The sequence below is a fragment of the Camelus ferus genome, chromosome 12 (assembly GCF_009834535.1).
Source record: "Camelus ferus isolate YT-003-E chromosome 12, BCGSAC_Cfer_1.0, whole genome shotgun sequence".
In the NCBI taxonomy this organism is placed as follows: Eukaryota; Metazoa; Chordata; class Mammalia; order Artiodactyla; family Camelidae; genus Camelus; species Camelus ferus.
Genome location: NC_045707.1, coordinates 32,818,450 through 32,844,678, shown reverse-complemented (window position 1 = coordinate 32,844,678; position 26,229 = coordinate 32,818,450). Strand labels below are relative to the sequence as shown.

The 26,229-nt window shown below is 37.7% G+C and overlaps 2 protein-coding genes and 1 long non-coding RNA gene across 8 annotated transcripts in view; 1 reads left to right on the top strand and 2 right to left on the bottom strand.

Annotated features, from left to right (window-relative positions):
• The window catches only part of MSRB3 (methionine sulfoxide reductase B3), a 258,819-nt gene extending 256,677 nt beyond the window's left edge, over positions 1-2,142 (bottom strand). For 2 of the 5 annotated variants that reach the window (XM_032493340.1, XM_032493344.1), the window contains exon 1: positions 1,896-2,028. Coding sequence is in view for 1 of the 5 variants with exons in the window: in XM_032493339.1 (XP_032349230.1) it covers positions 1,896-2,127 (232 nt within the window). In the remaining 4 variants the exon portion in view is untranslated. Of the gene's footprint in view, positions 1-1,256; positions 1,723-1,895 lie in introns of those variants that run through there. The other 3 variants (XM_032493339.1, XM_032493343.1, XM_032493341.1) reach the window with 3 other exon arrangements.
• A 28-nt stretch (positions 2,143-2,170) lies between these two features.
• On the top strand, positions 2,171-24,039 carry LOC106730400. 2 transcript variants are annotated; one of them, XR_001366857.2, is made up of 6 exons: positions 2,171-2,642; positions 4,094-4,140; positions 5,639-5,778; positions 20,114-20,221; positions 23,328-23,388; positions 23,661-24,039. It is a non-coding gene; the product is annotated as an uncharacterized LOC106730400 (long non-coding RNA). The 2 variants fall into 2 exon arrangements; XR_001366856.2 differs by having other exon boundaries at positions 2,184-2,581.
• Positions 20,101-26,229, bottom strand: part of LEMD3 (LEM domain containing 3) — a 57,204-nt gene continuing 51,075 nt past the window's right edge. Inside the window, exons 10-13 of the mRNA XM_006174242.3 lie at positions 24,326-24,407; positions 22,666-22,771; positions 22,481-22,559; positions 20,101-22,257 (exon numbers count right to left, since the gene is read on the bottom strand). Of these exons, the coding sequence (XP_006174304.3) occupies positions 22,094-22,257; positions 22,481-22,559; positions 22,666-22,771; positions 24,326-24,407 (431 nt within the window). The 3' untranslated portion in view covers positions 20,101-22,093. The remainder of the gene's footprint in view (positions 22,258-22,480; positions 22,560-22,665; positions 22,772-24,325; positions 24,408-26,229) is intronic.

Sequence of the window (26,229 nt, the reverse complement as noted above, 5' to 3'; positions counted from 1 at the left end):
TCAGCTGGGACCAAAATTAAAAGAATAAATGTCTAAATGGTCCAAATATAGATTTGGTTTTCAAAATTGCTGGCAAGGGGCATAGTACAGTGGATTTTGGTCTTCAAGGGCTGCTTTACCACAAGTATTAAGTCAACACATCACTGAGGAAAAAAGAAAACCATAATCTCCGGCAGTACAATCTATCCTTTATCGTGCAGCACAGTATTTTTTAGAAGACCGTTGATAAACTGTGAAGTTAGAACCTGTTGTGTTCCCCAAGAAGTGCTAGTAAAGTTACTCCTAAAATATAAATCCATAAAAAGTATTTTGAAAAATGATATTAATCAGAAGCAAACATGAAATTGATATCATAACTTAAATTAACATTGATAAGCTGCACATACTATGTATAAAAATCTCCCATCAATCTGAATTGACAATTTTGTAAGTTACAAGAATCCTAAAAGTTATTTCATAGATAAAACTACCTTTTAAAATCTAATTTTGCCACCAACACTGCAAATGGCAAGATGAAGCAATTGACCAGAAGGTGCTGAATATAATCTATGCTTAATGGAGTCAGCTTTCAACCAATTTATAAGTCCTAGTTGTTAGCCATACCTTATTTTGACAGTTTAGTCTATCCGTGACAAACACAAAAGCAAACTAAAATTTCCTAAGAAATCTCAACTCTGAGGAATTATATTTTCTGTTCTTCCATTCCACATAAAATTAAGAACTAAGGAAACTAATGAACTCATCTACAGAACAGAAACAGACTCGCAGGGATAGTAAACACCCTTATGGTTACCAGGGGAAAGGGAGTGGGAAGGCATAAATTTGGGAGTTTGAGATTTGCAGATGTTAGCCACTATATATAAAAATAGATTTTAAAAAGTTTCTGCTGCACAGCACAGGGAACTATATTCAATATCTTGTAATAACCTTTAATGAAAAAGAATGTGAGTTCATGCAATTTCACATTTACCTTAAACTCTACATTTGGGCTTCCAAATAATTACTTTTTATAATAATCTTAAGTAAAGAAAAAAAAAATTCCTCGCTGACATTTTCCACATGATTTACAGCAAGCTATCTTTAAAAATCATCCTGTTAAGACTGCAAAATTACCCCAACTTGATAGCTTATAGTCCTAAACCAAATAAGGCAGGAATGGCACCTTTCTATCATATACTTGTAAAGAGTCCAGGGTGAAACTTATAAACCGGACTCGAATGCTCTTTTTCCGCTTAAAAACAAGATAAAACTGGTACCTGACAAACTCAGGGACTTGTTGGGTTCTGGCCTATTCAACACCAGCCGGGCCCGCAGGAGCCTGACCCCGCGGCGGGTGCGGACGGCCGTGCGTCTCTGGGTGCGCCCCTCGTCGCCGCGCGCCCGCCGCTCCCGACGCTGCCCCGCGCCCCACGCCCCTTCTGGACGCGCGGGCCTGACTGGCCGTTCCCACGCGCCAGGACCCGTTATCTGAGCGGTGGCGGCGGCGGGGCAGGGGGCTCCGGGGTGGCCCACGCCGCGGGTCCGACGCTCTCCCGAGCCGGAGGAGGAGTCCCCTCCCCGGCCGCCCCGCCAGGCCCCTCCCTCGGGGGCCCGCGTCGGGCGAGAGCCTCCCTCGGGTCAGATTCGCTCCGGGACGGGATAAGGTGTCAGCGAGGCAGCCAGACGCCTCCCGTCGGCGGGGGCGACGCCAGCCCTGACCTCCTTCCACCCGCCTGTCACCGCCCGCGCCCCTCCTCGGCTCAGGAAAGGGGGTGCTCCCCGCAGGAGGCTGAAGGGGGCGCAGCCGGCGCTCGGCGGAGAGCTAGGGTCGGGGTCACACCTCAACTCGGCAGGGTCGGGGAGGAGGGCTGAGGCGAGGCGAGGAGAGGCGAGGCGAGGAGGGAGCCCGAACTCACCAGACTGAGCAGCTCCCTGCGCCGCGGCCAGGCAGAGGCAGAGGCAGAGCGAGAGGGGGCGCGGGAGGGTCCACCGCCGGCTCATGGAAGGGCCAGGGAGCCGCCGCCGCCGCCGCCGCCGCCGCTGTCCGAGCCTCCCTCCCGTCCTCCCCGGCTCTGGGCGACGGACGGGGCGGCGGGAGGCATGACGGGAAATTCCTGGGCACTGGCGGCCGAGTCCAAATATGAGCATAGGAGACGAGCGAGGGAGGATCGCGGAGCGCGCCCGCCGCGGACGGGGCCCGCTGCCCGGGCCTCAGCGGCCGCCAACTCCCTCCTCCTCCTCCCAATCCTCCTCCGCTGCCGCCCCAAGGCTGCCGGTCGCCGAGCGCGACCGGGAGGTGGAATCCGTCTGCCAGAGGGCATCCCTTTCCAGTTTTGGGGCCCAGCTGCAGAGCCGAGCATCCCACCCACCAGTCTCACCTAAGACCCCTGTAGGGGTAGAAAAGAGAGGAACTACCACGAGGAGACCCGACAGCGAGCCAGGGACCCGCGGGAAGACATTTAAAGGGGTTTGAGAAGACTCTTGCGATGTCCCTGATCAGTTGAGAGCGTTGGGAGTAAGGAGATAAAAAGACCTGGAAAGTGCTGCTCTGAGTGTGGGAAGGTGAGGCTGGAGTGGCGCTGCCAGTTATGCACACACTCAGGTGAGCCAACCTATACTAAACGAACAGGCATTACACATAAAACCACCCTCCTGAGTTCCAGGTGAGTGGGCCCTCTACACCAGGGGCGGGTGGGTGTGTGGGTGTGTGCCAAAATTACAAAGTGGCTCTGCCCACACTTTTATTTGAACACCGTGTATGGAGTTGAGGCAGGCTGAGTGACAATAGTTTTTCACACTAGCTAAAGTTTCTTTAGATCGGTCGTTCTTTTCACCGCCAACCTCTCTTCATCCCCCTTACACTGGTTTTGCATTTATAGTAGCTTGTCTGAAGGGCAAGCTTATTCAAAAGGTGCTACCTGATGACCAAAAATGTCAGTCCCAGATGTTTAACTACAGGCCTAAGCCAATAGTTGCTTGACTTTTCTTTGGCACTGATAACTCCTCCAGACGTCAAGTCCAAATGACCCTTAGCGTTTCCAAGACGACATAATTATGTTAATTACTGTTTTGTTGTTTTACTTGCTCTAATGGAACAGGCCCTGGAGATGTAGGATGTTATGTAATTACTTAGGACCTTTTTAAGATGCTACAGAAATGATTTATTGATGCAAAATACTTAAGGGGTAAAAGTCAAACAGATTTAGAGTGTGAATTATTCTAACATGAACTAAAGTATGGTAATTTGTATATCACACTATTTGTTTGAAAATGCTATATTTGAAAATCAGAAACTTTTATTTCAAAACCAATTCAATTCTGGCAAAGTATTAAGGCCCATATGCCAAAAACCAGTCCATCTGCGAGTGGCTCCCCTTAAATCATCTGTTACTGAGAAAACCACATCCCATGAATTACTCCTGGCAAATGGGCAGATTTCACCCTCATGTACTAGCAGTGATAATGGGACGAAGGGCAGATGACCTAAGTAAACTAACAGTAAGTAAACGGTAGTACAGTAAAGTAGGGATTTAAAAGACACGTGGCATTATTATTCAGTTTAATTACCTGAAGCTGAGTATCTGAAAGGGCATACTTAGGAACCTCTTAAGTATCCCCTCCCTCTCCTCTTTTTTGTATATTTTGTACTACATAAGCATCACTTTTTCTTACTTCCCCCACATGTTGCTTTGCTCATAGTTTAAATATTTGTTTAAAAACAAAAGTAAAATGAGCACTGCCATTTGTAGAATGACATATAGGACCTCCCTAAGTGCAGAGAAAAGCTTGTTTCAAAGGACTGTAGTAATTTTGGCTACACTTAAAATATTTTAGTTGACCTTAATTACAAAAACATAAAATTATAAAGAATGCAATACCACAACTGCATGTTAATACAAGTGACAGATTAATTAATTGTATTAGCTCGGATAACTTTACAGCAATACCAGCAGCTGTTCTAAAGGCTTGAATAAATATGTTAAAGAATGGAGAGAAAAAAAAAATTTACTGAGTACATGGTAAGTACCAGACAGTGTGCTAGTTGTTTTATACATGGTATTTCATTTAATTCTTGCAAATATCTTTGAGCTTATTTTTTATCCCTATTTTACAGCTCAGGAGACTGAGGCGTACCTAAGTAAATTATGCTACCAGGAAGAGGTGAGTTAGTACTGGAACTCAAACCTCATTCCACATTCCACATATACTCGTTTTACTGTACTACTCAGTCCCATTTTTCTCTTTTAAAAGAAAGAGGGTATTCAAAAACTGTATTCATTGGGCTCTTGTGGTGTTAAGTAACGGGTGTGCACTCAGGTTACCTCAAGTAATAGGGGCAAAGAATACATGTGGAAATAAGACCAGAGACTTAACCGGCTTGTCAGGTCATCCTTTGTGGGCCTTGGGGTGGGGACCTGTGCCTTTGAGGGGTACCAGGAACATAAAAGCCACTACCCTCTGACCACATTCCTATGAGCTTTCTGTTTAAATCATATATTTCACAATGTTTTCTCCAATGCCTTTGTCATTATAATCTTAATAACAATCATGTTACCATGTTACTTTAAACAATGTTTGTTTTTAAGACAGAGGACCCAGAGGAGGTAACGGCTTCCTCTGTCCCTATATGCCATCCCTCCCCCAACCCAGTGGTATGCTAGTAAATACTAAACAACCAGATCTGGAGGAGGGAGGCCTGAATTGTAACAAAACCCAATTTATGTGAAGGTCAATATTCTCACCAACCTGAGTCTCTGCGGCAGATCTGGGAAGAGATGCACTCAACAAGAAAGTTTTTCTAACTACACTCAATCCAAACTCCCCAAATCCCGCTTTCCCGAACTGGGAAGTAGAATGTTGTCACTCTTACCCCTGCTGAGAAAAGGTTTTATACTGAGGGGAGCATGCCCCTAAGCCTCAAGGTGCTGGAGTGGGAAGAGAGTTGAGAACTCTTCTCAGCAACACGAGGGACACAAAGTCAATGCTGACTGGCTAAGGGAGACACCAGACATTTCCCTCCAGATTCTGAAAAAGGATTTCCACCTCCATAACACCCTTTCAGCCCCCAGTCACCAGTGCACTGAAATGACAAGGACTCTTAAACGAAAGGCTGAATTAAAGTGAGCAGAAAAACCTTCTTTTCATTGTAAAATGGTTTGCATTTCAAATGGTATTTTTAAATTTTACACAGTTGAGGCCATTCCCTTTGTTGATTAATTCTGGAGAGATCTGAAGATTGTAGTTCCATGATTGATGTGCTGCCTGATTCTACCAGCTTTGGCTGTGGATATGCTACAACAAGTAATACAGATTTAACAAGACTTTCGATACTGCAGAGAATTAAATAATCCTCTCTACACCAGCAAAGCTGCTTGGATTTGGCAAGATTGTACCACATAAAGCAGTATATGCAAAATCAACTACACACACAGAATAAAGGGGTGGGAGGAGAGGCATGAGAATACTTTTTAGTTGAGACAGGAAGATTCTGATGGAAGACTTGATTCTACTCTTTCACTTGGTCTCTGTTCCTGAGCACTTATATCGAGAGCATCTCACCTATGGTGTGTGTGTGTGTCCAGTGCTGGAAGGTGTGGGTTTTTTTGCACAACTTAGCTCTAACTGCCAACCAGCACCTTCATGTGTTGTTCATCCAAAGTGGCTCCAGTCTGATCCAGTGGCAGAGAAAACCCTGGCTGTGTTGGGCTTCCTTAGAAATGGAATGTTGCCCTCCAAAACGGTGCTTCAGGAAATTCTGCGGTAGTTTTACCTTTGCCGATAAAGCTTCTGAGACAGTGGGTAAGTTACTTAATTACTCTAAGCTTTGATATTCTTTCTTCTCTGTATAATGGAAAAAAATAAAAGTACCTACCACTCATGATGCTTTGTACTTAGCCCTATGCTAGCAAATGGTAAATCCTTAATAAATGTCAATCTAGAACTAATACTAGTTACTTTTATTTATTGCTTACTAACTTTCAGTCACCACAAAGTCACTCTTTGCCTTTAAGCCTTATCTGTTATGATTTCCTCCATCTGAAATGACTCATAGTTTCTCTTCACAGCTCAGAGGCCTACATTTGTATTCATAATCAGCTCTTAAGGAAGTCTATTCAGATTTAGTAATCCTTTCAACACATATTTTCTTCAAATTTACTTTTTATATTTATACCCAAGGTTACTAATAGGAACTATGTTTCAAATATACTTTTAAGTTTTAACTTCCTCGAAGTAATCAGATTAGAAGGCTACACACACGATTATTCAAACTATTTTGCGAAAACCAGTTTTAGAATTGCCATCAAAATATACAATGCATTTTGAAAAATATTTTCAACACAGGAAAATCATCTTTGCATTCATTCATTTGTTCATTAATTCAACAAATATTTATTGAATGCTTACTATATGCTGGATAGACAATAAACAATAAGCCAGTAAAATATTTAGTATGCTACAGTGATAAACTGCTAATAAGAGAAATAGGGCAGGGAAGGTTGCTGAAAGTGTTGAGGAAGTAACATTAAAGACATGAAAAAAGGGGGGAAGCCATGAGGGTATTTGGGAGAGAGAAACAGCAAGTGAAAAGGCCACGCCCCAGGCAGAAGCAGGCCTGCCTTGTAGGAGGACCAACCAGGAGGCTGGATGGGGAGAAGAGAGTGAAAAGGGCCCCTGTAGGGGAAGCATTAGAAGATGTGGCTCCAGAGGCAATCATGTAGCGCCTTATGGGTTATTATAAGGACTTTGGCCTTCATTATGAGTGATGGGAAGCTACTACAGGGTTTCAAGCAGAAGAGCACCATGATCTGACTTACACTTTAACAGAGTAACTGGCTATTCTGTTAGGGAGTAAAAAACAGAAGGGGAGACCAGGAGGTCCTTGAAGTAATCCCCGTGAAAGGTAATGGTGATTTCGGAGTAGGGAGGAAGCAGTGGAGGTGGTGAAAAGTGATAAAATTGCAGATCAATTTGGGAGGACGGGTCCACAAGATTTGCTGATAGACCAAATGTAGGGTGTGAAAGAAAGAGAGGTTAAGAATGTCTCTATGCTTTTTTCTTCCTTTTTTTTGGGCTGAGCACCACAGTACTGCCATTTCCTAAGCAAGGGATAACTTACAAGTATGTGGTGGGGCAGTATGTTAGAAGGTCAATTTTGGACATGTTAAATTTGGAATGGCTTTTAGAGGCACAAGATAATGTTCCTCCAGGTCATCTAAAGTACATGTAATGTTCATGAAAATCGCATGGATAGAGGAATGTCTGGGCTGCAGGAAGCATAGAAATGATATTTAAATCATGAGAATTCCCTGGATTGATTAAAAAAAAAAAAAAAAAAAAAAGAGCCAGTAGGGCCACTAAAGGCTACAGAGGTAGTAGGAAAATCAGCCCAGCATGGAGGCCTAGAAGGCAAATGGAGCTTTTTATTTACTTAGAATGTATTTGCTTTGTGGAAAAAGACAAGAATTATTTAGAACCAAAATAGAATAGATGAATAACCAAAGTTATATCCTTTTTATGCTTTTAAATGTGTAGGTGTAATATATTAAAACTGATTTTTTGGTGTGATTTATAAATCGACTCTTAAACTTACCCTAAAAGATAGTGTCTAGATACTGGGAAATAGCAGCACTGGAAGGCAGGTATATTGCACCACTGGGACCACTCTGAAAAGCCATCCCTATAGGTCGAATGGCCAAACACCCAATATTTGTGGTGTGTGAAAGACAGCTAAGTGACACAGTCTACCAGACAGGTGGAAATAAGGACATAACTTCAGAGATGAAGAGGAACCTTTGGGAGGCTCAAATATATACCAAGTGGTTTTAAGACTGTTGTTTGAAGTGTTATACAAATGTTGCTTGTACCATTTTTAAAGCTGGTGGTCATAAAAGTGGAGAGAGAAGGAAACTTGCAGTTGGCAGATTTCTGTTCAAACTCTGGCTATGCCACGTGACAGACGTGCATGACTTTACAGTTCACATCTCTGGAGTTTAGTTACCTTATCTTTAAAATGAAATAATTCCCGCTCTGCCTATTGTGCAAGATGATGGTGGAAGCTTAATGATATAAGGAGGGGGCTTTCAAACTGCTGATGTCTAAAGCAAAAGTCATGATTGAGGCAAGGTGCATTTTTCTAAATTCACCCCCTTTTCTTAGTATAAGCCACAGTTCTTTATATATCTTGAAGACACCTCCTTGAGATCTTGATTTAAAAAAAAAAAGTATACACACACACAACTTGGTATACAAATTGCACTGATTGAAAATCACTTTGAAAAACAATAGGAGTCATTGTAATTTCTTGTGTGGAAGAGAAACCTAATGAAAGTAGGATCTAAAAGAAATTTAGTGTGTCGCAGGCTATGGGGCAAATCAGAAGACAACAGCAGTGTTGGGAAGGCAACCCACACAGATGCAGGAACCCTAGATTGAGGTAATGAGAGCCCCTAGTCTAAGACGGTAGCAGTGAGTCTAGAGATGCACACGGAGATATGGTAAGAATAGAGTTGCCAGATAAAATGCAGGATGCCCAGATACATTTGAATTCTAGATAAACACCAAATAATTTTTTCAGTAAATCCTAAATATTACATGGGGCATGCTTGCACTAAAACGTGGTTCATAGTTTATCTGAAATTCCAATTTAACTGAACATTCTGTATTTTTATTTGCCAAGCCTGGCAACCCTAGAGAGAAACTGGTGAACTTATTCCTACCCTCATCCCCCATCTCTGAGGCATATTCTGAAACAACAAACAAAACAATGTGTTCGACTGTGAAACGAGGTCACTAAGAGCTAGTCCAGCTCTTTGTGGATCCTGAATAGATCAATAAAAATGTCAAATAGTTCTTTACAGACCTGTTTATTTCCCAGCCAGGGCATGAGCCTTACTAATATTGTGGCTATATGCTATTCTCGATATATAAATTTATACCACCCAGTATAATGTGGATGTGTTTAACGTATTAGCTAACCAGCAAAAGAATCACCAACCAGCTCATGGTTGCCCTGTGGAGAACACTTTTGATGAGAAACATGAACCAGAGGACCCACAATCCATCCATCACCCCCACCTACACACATGCACATGTGAGACTGGGCAGGGAAGACTTTTCCTTGCCAGCCCAAACCTGTGGCCTTACTTGATTAGACAATGTATGGCCAAGTGGGAAGGAAGGAGTTCAGACAGTGAGTTCCCTTTCAGTGGAGGAGTAGGAGCAGTTGAAAGATTCAAAGAAGGAAATCCATTTGAGGTGGTATTACAAACCCAGTCAGGACACACAGGAGCATTCAAGGTGACTTTCTCTGTCTAAAAACTTAGGACCCTTAAGGTCTTATCATCTCCTGGGCGATGCAAGTGAAAATTCAAAATACAGCTGCAAAACTTTTAACGCTTATCTCTTCTACTTTGTAATTCTGTTCTGAAATTACCTTTACCAGGCCCTAGTGTCTCACTTTGTGGAGGCTGAAAGGTCACGACAGTAGGGAGAAAGAGGTCTGGTTTCAACTCACTTCTCTGGTAGATACAGGGACAAATTAAGATTCACAACTGATGATCAACAGTACCCAAGAACAGCCCACAGTGAAGCTGGAAAAAGGACCACAGCCCACACCTCTGGGGAGCATTTTGAGGACAGGTGGAGGAGAAAGTAAGGCCAGACCTCGGGATTGGCCCATGGCTTAGTGAAGGATGCCCCTAAGCAAAAGTGAGTTTTACAAATTTGGGGGTGGTAGAGATATGGAGCAAGACTTGGCAGGACTTGGATACTGACTGAATTCTCAGCAATCACAGAGAACACTGAAAAGCAGGGAGGCTAGATTCTTCTTTTGTGACTCCCCTTAGTGTGATGAGTGCTCAATAAATGCGCTGACTTTTAAACTGGGGCAGAAGGAGCAGGGTTTGAAGGGGAAGGTGGGAGACGGTTAAGGAAGAATTTATATATGTTAGAATTTACATATGTTTCAAATAGACCAAATAAACCCATCGGCCACTTAACTTTCCATAGTTGCATAAAATGCAATAAAAATCGGAAAAGTTAGTTCCTTCTAAAAACCATTATATTCTGTTCCTAGTGGTAACAATTACAACTAGAACTACAAGTAAAATTGGCTGGCATTAATAAAAACATGTAACTATATCACAAACAAAGCTCTGAAAACTCAAGAGTTAGTGGAAAGAAAACCTAAAGAGACATTTAGTAGAGTGTCTAAAGTAAAAGCAAGACATTAAAACAATAAAAACATTTTCCAAAGGAATCAAATGAAGCACAGCTAATTTCGTTTCACTTCACATCAATAAGGAAAGATACACTGGAAAATCTACACATTAAGTAAGCAATGATATTATATAAACATATATGAATGAAACATCTCTGAACTATTTCCAGCTTTGCCTCTAAAATTCCTTTGGTCTGATGGCAGAACATATTATTTCCTGTTCTTGTACTCTGTGGGAAGTAACACACCCATTTTAATCTTTGTCACTTTTTCCCTGTATCAACATTCATGCAAGGTGCTGCACTGATAATTCTCCCTCGGTTGATATCTCAGATCCAGAAGCCATCTGGCAATGGGTCTCAAACTTAAATATCAGAATACCTGGAGAACTTGTCACTGTCCTGGGATTTTCTCCCAGGTACAGTGATTCAGATCTGGTGAGGGATTCAGGAATCCGAATTTCTAATAAGGACCTCAAATGATTCTAAGACAGGCTCTCCACAGATCTTTCTTTGAGAAATTCTGGTTTAGAGTAACTAGAATAATTTTCATGTCTACTTTCCAACTGGAGAGGATAATGGAAAGGATGACAGGAAAAGAGAGAGTATATATAACACAGCCTTCATAACCTTTACAGGAAACTCAAATAACTAGACTTTTTGGTTTATAATAAGTTTTGAAATGAGGCACTGCAAGATTCTCAGCTGCCTCCTGAGTCATCAATGATTAATCTCTCCATAGTTTTAGTGCTGTGAATATTTTATTGTATTCCTTGAAAATTGGTTATTTTTGGATCAGCTTGTGATTCAGAGGTAAGTGGAATATTAAATTTATCAAAGCATATCTTTAAAAATTACTCCAGGTAAGTAGGAATTTTCTGTACCAATCTCTCTTAATACTAGAATATATTTTATGATATACAGCTTGACCCTTGAATAATTCAGGGGTTATGGGCGGCGACCCTCCAAGCAGTCAGATATCCAAGTTTAACTTCTAGTCAGCCCTCCCTGTACTTGGTTCCTCAGTATCTGTGTTCTGCATCCACCAATTCAACCAGTCATGGATGGCATAGTATTGTAGTCTTTACTACCGAAAAAAATTTGAGTATAAGTGGACCCATGCAGCTCAAACCCTTTAAGAGTTAACTGTACTTTATTATAGATTTCTTTTTCTAAACATAATGAAAATAGCATACTCCTCCATTTAATTTACACAGGGCAATATTTATTCCACCAATCTCCATATGTAAGTTTCTGCTTTATAACTATGTTGTGTTTTAGGTATATTCAGCAGTCCATGGGGAAAACCAAGAAAAGCTATTTTGATTTTTCTGTGTTATTAAAGCATAGTGGAAAATGACAGTGATAATTTATACAATTAGCCTGCTTTATTTAAATATGATACATTATAATTTTTGAAAATGCGGTTTTATTTAAATAGGACATATTGAAATGTGGTCTATTTAAGTGTGAAAAATGTATAATTCATAATGATGAATAGCAGAATGAGTGGCCAAGCAACAAAGCTCATGGCTGGCTCTCTGAATGTGAGAGCAGGAGTCAACAACCCACATGACTGCTCAGCAGCAGTCTCCCTTGCTGTCTGCTTCTCACTCGTCTCTATTGCTCCCGTTATATTCCAGGCATATACAAAGATCGCAGATATATAGCACATAAAATTAACTCCTAAAACTCCTACAGTTAAAGATTATACCAGCCTGTGGGTTTAGAGTCACATTAAGGGACATTTTAATAACACAGTACTGATTGTGGACAAATATTTTCAAGATTTACTGTCCTGCATTGGTGAAGTGCAACTGCTCCATCCCAGGCAGGCTGACATCACTCTGATGATTGATACTACCCTAGTTCCAGTAATGATAATTCGAGATCTTAATCTCAGTGTGACTCACATTGAGAAAAAGAAATTTATATTTAGATTTTATGCCTTTTTGAAGTAGAAGCATTGAGCATAAAAAGAATTTTTGGACATAATAGTTGGGCAAAACTAATAAGATGAGCAGTTTAGGAGAGATGAATGACTAGCAAGGCATACTGTTTCAAAGTCAAATAAAAAGGGAGATACATTAGTTTCAAAAGAACAAAAATAGTTTAATAGTGAATAAAAACAACAACCAGTTTTTGAAATAAAGGAAAATATCAAAATTTCTAGGCATCAAAACTGTACCCAACAGGGATGTACCAGAGAAATCACCATTAATATGATGTTTACAATTTTTGGTAATTATATTTTATCAGATTTAGGAAGTTCCTTTCTACTCCAGTTTTGCTAAGAATTACTTTGTAAGAAAGGCTATATGGATGTGGAATTTTATCAGATGGTTTTACTACCTCTATTTGAGATGATCATATTAATTTCACTTATTTTGTTGGTGGGACAAATTACATTGGTTTTCCAAAGTGAAACCAATCCTGCATTCCTGGAATACATCCAGCTTGGTCATGATGTGTAATTCTTAGATGTTACAGAATTTGGCTTGATGACCATTTTGGTTGGTTTGGGATTTTTGCTTCTGTTTAGGGAGACTGCCTTATAAATTTTCTCTTTCTGTTTGATCTCTGCATCATGGTTATACTAACCAAGAATGTATTCCTTTTTTCTATTTGCTGGAATAGGAAATACGTCATTTAAAAAAGGAAGCACTGAAGAGATTATAGATTTTCCAAGGTTTCTCTTACACACGAGCATTGTTAAGGGTGATTACAATGAAAAGGAAAGGGATGTTAAAAATAAATCACATTATCAAGTAGTTAGTCTCATAGAGCCTGATTTAGAAATGGTGACAGGGATATTATATGGCAGGCTTTTACATGATTTCACTTAATCCTCTTAACTCCATAGTAATCACTGTTTTAAAAATGAGGAAGCTGAGTGTTAAGACTACATAACTTACCTAAGGTCCCAGGACCGGGACATGTCAAAGGTGACATTTGAGCACTGGTGCCAGGCCAGAGGCTGTACTCTTAAACTACTCCTCCTTTTCTCCCTCTCTCTCAGTGCAGGAATCCAGTTTTGGAAGACCTTTCATACACCTGCTAACAGTAACAGAACATAGAGCTATAGGCAAAATAAACATAGCTCTTTCCCAAAGTGTGAACTTATGAAAAGTCTAAAATGTCTGAGCTTCATTACCAAAGGTTGGCAGTGATCCAAAATATACTAGCAGAAAAGATCAAATTAAGACAATCAAGTAAAGACAATTATGGGAATCCTGAGGTAAATATATTCTAATATATATAATAAATGTGAAGAAATTTGGTAAAATATATATGTAATCCAACATATTGAATTGTTAAATCTTGGCGTGTTTCCCTCCAGTTGTATGTACATGATATCCTTTCTTTCATTTTTCACTTTTAACAACTCTGATACAGAAATTCTTTTTTGAATAAACGATACCTTAAAGAATCACTGTCAAAGTTAAGAAAGAGAAAAATTGCTGTCTACCTGCATTAAGTCCCATTTCTACCAGAGAACTGATGTTAGCTTTTATCTGGGGAAACTACCAAGTGTGAACACTTAAATTCTCCCTTCGCTTGCAGTTTTTTGGACCATGCTGGTGGTAGGAACTGAAACCACAGTATGAATGAAGACCAGCTGGTTTCTTTGCTGTCCTCTTCCAGAGGGGACGTTTACCCTGACTGTGAGGTTGTCCTAGCTTTATGCCAGGACATTCATCTATCAGAATCCACATCTTTGGTGTTATTTTTATTGTTTTCTTTCTTACTTAGTGCCAGAGAAAATGGTGCCTCTTCCAACTAACAGTATCTTAGATGAAATATAGTATATTTGAAATAATGATTATATAACTTAAGAAGCACATAGACTATATTTTCCACATCTTAGATAATCCTCAGACATTATTTTAATGATTTTTCATGATTCCTTATGATAATCCATAATCCATTATTTTTTCTCATTTTGTAGATTTCAGTTGCTTCTAAATTTTATCACAGCTTAAAGCTCTAATGAACATCATTTCCATATATCTTCATGTCATCTCTGATAATTTCTTCAGAATAAATTCCTAAAAATTAAAACAATGTCAAAGGGTATGAAGAGTAAAACTTTTTTAATGTATTGATAAACCGACCTATAGAAATGCTCATCACTGTGCACAACTACCAGCATTAATGTAAAGGGGCTATTTTCCCTACACTCAAAAAAACTGTGTCAAATTTCGTATGTAAAAAAACTTTCTCAATTGTTGATTAACTTGCATTTATATCTGTGGCTGACTGTTTCATGTATTTATTGGCCATTTGCAGCTCTTCACTTGTGGATCATCTCCTGATGTCATTTGACTATTTTTCTATTGGGATGTTAGCCTTTTTATGTTAGGATAATTTTTACTTGTAGAATATTACTACAAATCATGTATGTTGCTAATATCTTTCCATTTCCTTGTCTTTTAATTTGTTCTTAGACTTCTGGATGTACTGATCATTTTATTTTAATACAACCAAATGTGTTTCTTTGTTTCTGTGCTTAACCCTCTATGAAATACTTTCCTCTGATTTTTCTTTTAGTTATTTTATGACTATTTCTTAACTCTTTATTCCTCCTGGAATTTATATGGGTATGTGTAGAGGACTATTTACAAGTAAAAACACAGAAGGCTGAAACTAATGTAGATATCATACATCTCATACTAATACTCAAGACAGTGTGGTACTGGTGTAAGGATATGTATACAGACAAATGGAATAGAACTGAGAGTCTGGAAATAAACCCTCATTTTTACGGTCACCTAATTTCCAGCAAGAGTGACAAGATGATTCAATGGAGGAAAGAATAGTCTTTTCAACAAATGGTGCTGGTACATCCCAAATGGACATCCACATATAAAACAATGAAGTTTTTACCTTACCTCACATACTGTACAAAGCTTAACTGAAAATGGATCAACGACCTAGACGTGACAGCAAAAATAATAAAACTCATATAAGAAAACATAAAAGTTAATTATCATGACCTAGGATTAGGCAATGGCTCTTAGAACCCAAAATACAAGCACAAAAGAAAAAAGTAGTTAAACTGGACCACATCAAAAGCAAAGATCTAGGCCCAGGGGAACAATATTCCAGGCAGAAAGAACAAGTATGATGTATGAAGTGGGTAGAGAGTTAAGTGAAGGAGGCCTGATAGAAGAAATACTTGAAGAGATGGGCATAGGCCAGTTTGCAGAGGGCCTTGCAGGCCAAGACAAGAAATTCGGATTTAATTCCAAATGCAATGGGAATCATCGGAAGGTTTTATTTTAGGGAAGGTCATGTTCTGATATGGCTTTGAAGACAAGTTTGAGTCTGCATGGCAAATGGATTGTAGCTGGGCAGGAAACAAGGACACCAGCTTAGGAAGTTTCTGTAGCAATCCAGGCAAGATATAAATGATGGTATCAAGGGAATGGATAGATTGGCAATTAGAAAGATAGACAGACAGACGCATAGACAAACAGGCAGATAGGTTGATATGCAAGAGCAGAAAGGTCTAACTGAATGTGGAAATTGTTGAAAAAAGAGAAATGAATAAATCCTAGGTTTTCAGCTTAAGACAGCTGACGTGTGGTCACTGCAAAGGAAAGACTAGAAGAGTAAATTTGGAGGCAATGAGGCATGGAAATCAGAGTTTTGTGTTGGTATGTAAAATGTGAAAAGCCTTTAGTCATCTAAACGAAGGTTATCAAGTTAGCAAGCTGAATAAACAAGTCCGAAAAGGAGTAACCAGTTAAGTAGGAGAAAAGACAAGATTGTGGTGTGTAAAAAAATAACTCAGAAATATTTAGTTAGTTACTTGTATGCAAATTTAGCCACATGAGGTAGACAATCAAAAACTTATCAAAGCAAAAAAAAAAAAAAGTAAAAGATATGAAAAAGGAGGGGAAAAACTGCAGACAGTTTAGGAACAGTTTATATAGTTTTTAAATAAACTGATTAGCTGGCAGCTAGCAAAAAGTTAAGCTAACTAAGCAGACTATCTTTGAGCAGGCTGACTTTATCACCAAAGAAAACAGTTTCAGTTTATGGCTTTGCCAGAGCCTTGAGGGTTCAGCTAAATTAGAGTACATGTGACAGGCTTTCTTTGTGTATTTTTCAGAGTCTACCACCTTTGGCTAGGTGTAAACCACTTCCTCATCAGAAGTTCTCAAGTGTCACAGGAAAAAAAGTATTAAAAAGTAAAGTATTTCAAAAAGAATATGTAAGCCAAAACTCTAATCAGGAGATGCAAATTATCTCACAAAATGTTCTCAAACTTGAGTGTGCCATTGGGATCACCTACAGGGTTTATTAAAACACAGATTACTAGGTCCCAACTCAAAATGTCTGATTCAGAAAGTATGGAGTGGGGCCCCAAATCTTCTTGGACTAACAAGTTCCCAGGTGATGTTTATACTGCTAATTTGAGAACTATACTTTTTGCCTATCACTGACCTAGAGAAAGCTGAATATGTGCAGCTAGAAACGTGTTCAAGAAGGAAAGGTCGTTAACTACTTTGTTTATAATATTAAAAAAATTAAAAACAATCCAAATGTCCACAGTTGAGTGGATACATTGTGGTATATTTTATAACAGAATACTATACAGCCATGATAATAAATGATGGCTACATGTACATCTATACAAATGAATCTCAAAAACAATGTTGAGCAAAAAAAGTCACCAAAGTATACATATAACTTGATTCTATTCACAGAGAAGTCAAAAGCAGGAAACACTGTATTTAGAAATACATACATGTGTGGAAAAACTATAACGAAAAATAAAGAATTATGAACACAAAATTTAGGATAGTGTTTATCTGGGAGTTAGGAAAAAGCATCATCATAGACACAAAGGTGCTTCAGAGTTAATGTTCTGTGTCTTAAATGATGTTGTACTTCAAAATGTAAGTAAAATATATACTTCATATATAAACTAATATGTGTAAATCATTTCATAATAAAAAATTTCCAAGTAAAAAGGGAGGTAATGATCAGCTATGCCAGATGGTGCTGAGAGTTCAGGAAAGAAGCAAGTTTTTAGTTTGGCAAAAGGAAGTCTATTGTGATCTCTAGAAGAGTGTATAGGATTCTAGAGTATGGGTAACATTTGGGTATATAGAAGTAGGAAATGAAGGGTGTTTCAGGCAAAAGTAACAATAGGAACAATGTCAGTAAAGGCAAATCAAGCAAAAGCTAGGTATGAGGGGAAGGACAAGCAGTGCAGTTCAGCTGGTGCACAGTGGCCGGGGGAGGACTAGGCATTAGCCAGAGAGACACAGATTGGTCTAGACCAGTACTGTCAGCACAGCAGTCACTGGTCACACTGGTTAACACTCAAAATGTGGCTGGTACAATGAAAAAAATTAAGTTTTATTTTGAATTAACAACCAATAACTGATTCAGTTATAGGAAAACCTGAGGTATATTTGGAAGAACTTGGGTATGTGAATATACTTTTTCAAACTGTAGATTTTATGAAATCTGAATATAGACCAACTATTTTCAATGAAAATGTAGCACCTGAATTAAGATGGGGTGTCAGTAAGCTGACGAACTATACAAGTTTTAGCTCTGTAAGTCATACAACACAGGACCCCCCCTAGCTGTATACTCTAGATACCAAAGCATATAAAATAGCTTCTTAATAAAATCTTTGATTATGTGTTGAGATGATAATATCCTGGATATATATATGGTTAAATAAAATGTATTAAGGTTAATCTCATCTGTTTTTTATTTTTTTTAATGTGGTCATCAGGAATTTTTAAATTACACATGGCTGACATTATTAATATTGGACAGCACTGGTCTATATAAAGGCAGGTCTTGAAGACCAAGTTGTGTTTTGGCTATTACGAAGTAGGACATAAAGAGCTACTGAATTCTCAAAATGTCCACATTAATTTTTTTGGATTGGAAATTCAATTACCTGCCAGTAACATCCATCTGAATATTCCATAGGCATCCCAAACTCAAAGTATCCCAAGATTCAATTTATCATCTTTCCCATCCAATTTATTACTTATCACCTATTCTCCAAATGCTGTGACTGTTAAGAATTCCCACATTAGAAAATTGGACATCAATTTCTTTCTCAATATCCAATTAATCAAGTCCTTCCCATCAAGTTTCTTATTTTTCAAATCCTTTCTCCATTTCCATCCTAACAAATCCTCACCTGATCTCCCTTTAACAACCCACATCCAAACTTCAGAATGTGACCTACAAAACTTTCATGATCTAGTCCTTGCCTACCTTTCCTGTCTCTATTGTCTTGTACGCAGTAATTCAACCATAAGAAATTGCTTGTACTTTCTATATGCAATAGGTTTCTCATTAACCTTTTTTCATGTGCTTTCTATGCCTAGATAGCCTTCCAGAAGAAACAGTAAACCTGTAAATAAGTACACAGGCTTTAAAATTTAAGAATCAACAAAATGAGTCTATCCTGCTGTCCCTAGTAGAGGTTCTGAGGTATAGAAATCTACTGTCAGGATGCATTTTTATCATGTATAAATTTTAAGAAAAATTAGAAGCAAAATATTGAATATAGAATAAGAATTTACAATTTCCAAAGTTAAAAAAAGATGCATTTTTAGTCATAAAGTTTCTCCAATGGGGCTTAAAGGCAGTAGCTAGTCAAGCTCATTAGACCAGTAGAATGAGTATCATGGACACTGCTTCTTTAAACCACAACTTCTGGTTTCTAATTTTCAGTTAAGTACCTGTTCTTGAGCATCCTTTCCAAAAGAGTAGCTGCCAAAATTCTGCTTGATTTAGCATCCTTTGTTGAGTCATCTGGAAGAAGTGACTTGCTGAGATAAGTCTAGGAAAAAAGGATGAAGAAGCCATGTAGGTGACCTAGAGTAACGTAATGTCACTAGGAGCAAGGAGTGGGAATTGTAAGGTCAATCTTATTAAAGAAAATGTTCTGGGCACATGATACATCAAAATACTGTTCACTTGGAAATCACAACTTGTCATCCAAACAGTGAACAATCACACAAGGAAAATATAACAAAGTCCAATATCAGGCTTCAATATTCACAAGATATTCAGGAATCTACAGACCAACAAGCATGAAAATGGATTTTGTAATAACTCAGGTTCCACACAATAATTTTTAGGAGCCACCACAAGAATAGAAGCTCCCCTGAGAGCTTAAAGGAAAGGAGACTTATCATTTTATCTATACTAATTAACAAGTGTTTGATAAATGTTACCTCATCTGCCCTGATGTCTTCTCCATCTATTAAGATGCATGAGGTACCTCTCTATATTCTCAGAATTTATTCTGCTTTCTTCTCGATTTTCCATGCTATCTTTCATCGGCCCTGTGTTCTTCCATCTTAATGACTGGGCCATGCCTTTTTTATCTTTACATCACTAATATATAACCGTGCCTGACATGCTGGCAATCAATAAAAGTCTACTAACTGACTAATCTTCTTTTTACTAAACTACCAAAAAACTAAACCAATGCTACTCAAAGTAACTAGCCCGTAACTGTTTGTTTATAATGAGTTTGAGCCAGAATGTGTAGAAGAATAGCTTCCTTTTTGAGAAAGTCGTGCTATGAAAAAATGTCTGGCTCAACGAAGCAGTGCTTTAGTGATACATCTGATTTACATTCTTGCCCCACTTTAACTTTCAAATGTTTGTCTCAAAGAGATTTTCATAAAGTATGAAATGCCAAGGAATGGATGGTAAAATTAACTTTACGGTCTTTATCCATTTTTATAAGCATATATATATTTACAGATACCCAAACAGATTTAAAATAAAGGCACCTATTTTTACTGGTGAAAAAATAAATAAAGACACAGGGCACTTAGAAAGTTTTTTAAAAGCCAAGACGCATTAAAAAAATCTAATAAAATTTTAATTAGAATTTTTTCCTTTTTTTTAACAGGACAAGTAACAGATTACATCAAACTTCAGAACTTCTCAAATATCTAGTTATTATACACATTCCCATCTGTCTTGCAGGGAGGGATCTTGGTCGGCTTAAGAGTTTCAGGTAAAATAAGCTGCATAATAGTTTATATTACAATAATAAATGTACAATGTTTACATGGAATATGTTTTAGAAGCAAGAAAAAGATGCATCTGCATCAAGGCGACCTTTTAAAATGCCACAACTATTTTTTACATTCACTCTCCCAACAGGTCACAAGATGGGGTCACTAAGCTCAGATAAATCACTGTGATGCACATAAAATACAGAAAGATTGGTTATTTTATATATTATATATATTTATATTTTCACACTTTAGCATCTGAGACATAAACTGAGAATTTTAAATTTATTCTTTTCAGATAACAAATCATTTTTATTATTCATAAACATGGTGCCCACAAAAGCACATAGGTAAGGCACAATAGGGTTTTCTGTTACAGAACAGTGTGCATCATGTTTACTTAACCAGAAAACGTGCATTAACTGTGCAAGTTCATGCTGCAAACCCAACACATATACAATTTAAAAAAAAAAAGAAAAAAGAAAAAAGGAAACTGAGCTTTAAACAAAATTAAAATTGGTACAATTCCAGCTGTTTCACATATTTACTTGGACTGACAATGATATATCAACAGGTTATTTTAAAAAAGCCAATTGTTACATTACAAGTAAACTTTGCTCGGTAATTATTTTAATCTGAAATCATATAAACAGTAATAACCTAACTTTACTGAAACAAAGTAAATACCGAGGCACAAAGTAACCTCGTGCATTTACCATACTGCAAACTTTCATGACCTAAAATTACAAATATAATTTTTCAAATACACATTTTGCTGCAACAACGTGCCCTGCTTTAAACTTGACATATAACAGGGAAGCTAACATTTCATTAAATTATAAATAGATTGGGAAAATGACTTAATCCCACTGGTACTATGTCATAGCCCTAGCATTTATAATAAATACAGCTTTTCACAAAATACTTTTCCAACATCTGCCAATTGCTTCTTTATTGCTCACATAAATCTGAACTCATTACAACTGGTATCCGAACTTTCAACAAAATCATACTCAGACATTTTTATATAAAACCTATAAAAGATATTTTAAACTTGTATCTAATACTTCCAGGTGTTTGGCTGTTTGATCTATATGATAGTACAGCCGTATGTATATATGTGTGTGTATATATACACATATACACATACATATATATATACATACACACATATACACATACATATATATACACATTAGGTTATGAATAAAATAGGGAGCTTATTTTACTGCTTTAATGCAGACATCCTCACAAAACAAGACTACTTTCGCCATCACCAGCATTTACACATATATACAAAAGCCAGTTTAAGTACATGTACATCCACTGATACTTATATGTAACCACTAAACCGAAATTAATTTTCCCAAATTCCAGCTGTAGCAAATGAATCTCTTACAAGCAACAGAAACCTAAAGTTAAATTGGGAAATGAACAGTTTTACTACATTAGCCTGTAAGAAACTATGTAGGTGACTGTATACAAAAATTCACAACAGTAGTTTACAGGAAATTATGGAAATACAAGAAGCCTTTTCACCATGCTTTTGTGTGGTTATCCAAACACTTCTTGGTGCAGAAATACAACCACCACATTTGAAAATGCTTAATAAGGTCAATGTTCCTCATGCAAAACTTTAAGTGCATTGGCTTAACCGAGCTCCAAAAACTGAATGAAACAATCATTCTATCTACCCAGCATTGCTGCCTCACTGCTAAGTCCCTTTGAAACCTTAATATTTCTGGAACGTTCGAACAGAGCTGTATTCAATAAAAATATTACATACAAAAAGCATTGAAAAAGGGAGACAGAAAGCCAAATAGGAATTTTCCTATTGTAAAGAACAGTCCTAGGAGTGGAAGAAAGTCTTTTCAGGAACCTCCTTGAGAATTGGCTAGGCCAGTCCGAAGACGAAGATGAGACATAGAGTTCATATGTTTATTTGATGGCTTCAAGGGAGTGTTGCAAGTAAGAGCCTGGGGAAAGCGATGGTGATATCTATCTAGTCGTAAATATTTTACTGTAACCAATTTTCCTGTTGTAAGATAAAAATAACATTTTAGATCTGTACAAATGTGCTTAATATTTATAGAAAACATACTGTGGTAAATGCATATAAACATAAAACACAAATAAAATAATTAAAATTATTACTCTAAAAATGCTAATCCAAAATTCTTTAATTTAAAATCTGGTATAGTTTAACAGTAAGCCATAATTCATCTTTTCAAAATGTTTGTAATACTCAAATTTCTTACCATCAAACCACGAGCCATGCAATGCCTTAAAAGCTTTCCCAGCATATTCTGGAGACAGACATTTAACGTATACACAACCCTGTGGTATTTAAAAAAAATGGAAGGAAGGAAGAAAGAAAAGAAATAGTCTTAGTTTAGTAGCAACAAATCCAAAATGTAGAAATCAATAGTAAAAGTTAATTTACCTCACGTGAGTTTTTGTCTACTGCAATGTGAACAATGCCATCATTATCACTGCATTTTTCTAAAATTGCTTCTTGAATTGCCAAATGCCACTGATCCCCTATTTCCCTAAAAATTAATGAAAACAAAAATCAACAACCATATTCCTACTCAGAAAGAAGTCTTCTGTCTCTTATAACATATATAACCTACTAGAATGGGGACAGTTTAAAAACCACAGATTGTTAAAACTAATAGCAAATAAAAGCTTGCTGCTAGCAGTAGGTAGAATAAAAAATACTAGCATTCATAAGTCCCAGCCCTGGTCTCATTTTCCAGTGTAAAAATGCACAAGCTGAGGCAATGAAGGATCAGTCCACCACAGCAGAACAAATGTGCTGTCATTTTTGTGTTTATGTACTTACAGTCATCTCTTTTTTCTATCTAGACAAATGTTAATACGCACTTTAAGGAGTTGTAGTAAACTTGTAAAGTTAAATATTATTTTTAATGACATTTTCAAATTCCTAAACTTAAGGAAAATTCTTAGTAAATAGTGTACTCTGAGCTTTTCTTTTCCAAAATAATGGAAGAGTGATATAAGACAAACATTTTGCACAAATAAGTCACTTTACTATTATGAAAGATTTCCCGCTACAGTAATGCACATTTGTTTTTCTTGTAGATATAGACAGTGGGGCAGAAGAAAAGGTGGCTACACTTTAAATCATAAATCTTCACAACAGGTAATAAAATACTGGACTGGCATTGATTTCCTAATCCCTAACATATGAGGTAAGACTCCCAATGGAGGGACCACCACACTGTTAATTATTTCTAACCCTGCATAATGGAGGAAGTGTGTGTGTGTGTGTGTGTGTGTACTTAGTGCTTCCTCACATTTCCAAGTTTGCTGTCACTTATTCGGAATCTCACCATATCAACTATTTATTGACATAAATGAGTTATTAGATGGGATTTATGGCTATTTTATATGAAATACAATTTCCCTTGTCAGCTTTAAAAGAAAAACAAAACAGAATTTGCCTTGTCCTATCATCAGAGAAACAAGCAGTTGGCTCTTGGAAGCAAATTCTAAAGACTATTACAGCCCATGTGTGAAATATTACGGATTCTACGGCAACCCCTTTGACTGTGCTGTTCTCCAGACACGTGTGCTGCTGCAGTTACACAGACAGAGAAGCTTCTCAAACATCGCATGAACAGGTGGGCAGGTCTTGTAAAAGGGAAAGTATGTACATCTTTGTAGAAAATTTTTTACAATGAGGGGTTGGAAACTTTAAAATAGCAGATATTTTTATGTATATTGCCTACTGAGGCAAAAAAGGGTGGCAGACATGACTTACACATTTAATAAAGAATACTGTTTATCATCACATCTTTAATTTAACTCAAGCATTTATCTGCTATGGGGATTCACAGGGAATACAAAGGTTTATAAAAGTTTTACAAATCGTTATACATCTGTGTCTTTTGATGAAACCTTTGCTTGAAATTCAACAAAAAAGAAGAAATGAGAAAAACATAACATTTCAGTAGTTAGATATTCAGAAGTAAAAGATTTTTCAGTTACAGACAGTTACAGTTGCAGTGTATTTATCATGCATTTTTCAGTCAAATATTCCAAATAAAAATTACATGTACTTTGATCATAATACTTACATAACTGGATCAAACATATTTCGAATCTTTAGACACGGTGTCAAACTATTTGGTGGTGAATTTCTTCTATCTAAATGAAATGCTATAAAAAAACAAATTTGTTTTACTATTTTCTATTGTTCCCTTTTGTTGAAAAGTATTCAGTCATTCAGTTCATTCAAAAAATATTCATTGCATGCTTTTACTATGAGCCAGATCCCTGAATTAAGGTGACTGAGATAGACACAATCTATTGCTCTGACAGTTTTCTGTTTAGTGGGAGAGGGAGATGAAAAACAGTGTAACCCAAGAAATCATAATTGTGGTAAATCCTAAGAAAGAAGAGTACAGAAAGCTGTCAATGTAACTTAAGCTAATCTGTGAATATCGGATAACACCTCACAGAAGAAGTAAAATTTATGCCAGGACCTAAAGAATAAATAAAAATAGGAAGAGTAAAGGGAGTTGTAAAGGACATCTCAAGCAAAAGTGGCTGCTTATACAAAGCCCAAGGCAAGAAGGAACTGTATATTCAAGTAACTAAAAGACAGCCACTGTGACTACAGTAGGGACCACAGAAAGATAAACCTGAAGAGGAAGATGCTGGATTATGCAGGACCATGTAGGCCACATTAAAGTATTCAGATGTTACCATAGAGCAATAGGAAGCCACTCAAACGTTTTAAGGAGAGGAGTAAAATGATGAAATCTGTCTTTTAAAATTATAAAATTTTTAGACTGTTATGTGGAGAATCAATTAAATGAAAGCAAAAATGAATGAAAGAAGACCAGTTAGAAGGTTATTAGTATTGTCTAACAGGGAGATGATAGTAATGTGGATAAGACAGGCCAGCAATGCAGAGGGCAATAAATGGACAGAAACACAACATATTATGGAGTAGATTTGACATGACTTGCTTAAAGACAGCACACATGGGGGCTAAGGGAGAGATTAAGAATGACTCTTGGGTTTCTGGCAGAACCAACCGAGGAGGGGTAAGTATTATTAATTAGAAAGCAATATTGGAGGAGAGGTCAGTTTGGAGAGAGAAGACACTGGGTTTGTGCACATGTTGAATCTGTGGTGCTTCTTAGTAGAGAAGAAAAGTATACATCTGAGTATAAAAATCTGAAAACCAGAATAGAAAACGTAGTGCAAGATCTAAATTTGAAAGTCATCAACATATATATGGTAAATGAATTCGAAGCATAGATCATCTGGGAAGACACGGGAATAATGAAAAATGGTCTGGAAAGACTCCAGAACCTAGAGATCCAGGAAAATCTAGAAAAGAAGACTGAAAAAATGGTTAAGAGGTAGGATGAAAACCAGAAGAAAGTGGCAACCACAAAGCCAAAACAAGAAGGTTCCAAGGCAATTGTTAACACTGTTAGGTAAAATAAGGACAGAAAAGAAAAACATCCACTGAGTTTAGCCATATTGATATTTGAGAGCTGTTTCCTTGAAATGATGGGGACAGAAAACAGACTGGAGTCAGCTGAAGAACAATAAATGGGAGGTGAAAAAGTAAAGACAGTGAGTAAACTGTTTAATGATATCTGGCTATAAAGAGGTGGAGAGACAGGGTGACAGCTACAGGACAATGTAGAGTGCAGCAAATGTGTTTTAAAGATGAAACTACAGTACGTTAAAGTGCTGAAGAAAAGGCAGAGATGTAAAACACAGTAAAGGAAGACACCTGAAAAGACTAGACAGAATGGGATCCAGAGGGACCATCTAAAGGGAAGGGCTTAGGTCCTTGTTAAGTGACACAGCTTCTCAGCTGGAATAGGAAGTGAGGATAAGTGTAGATTCTGGTAATTTTGTAGATTTGGTGGTGGAAATCAAGACACAGGTATAATCTGATTGCTTCTATTTTAGTCATCAACAGAGAATTAGAGAAGAGAAGGACAAAAGTTTGAAA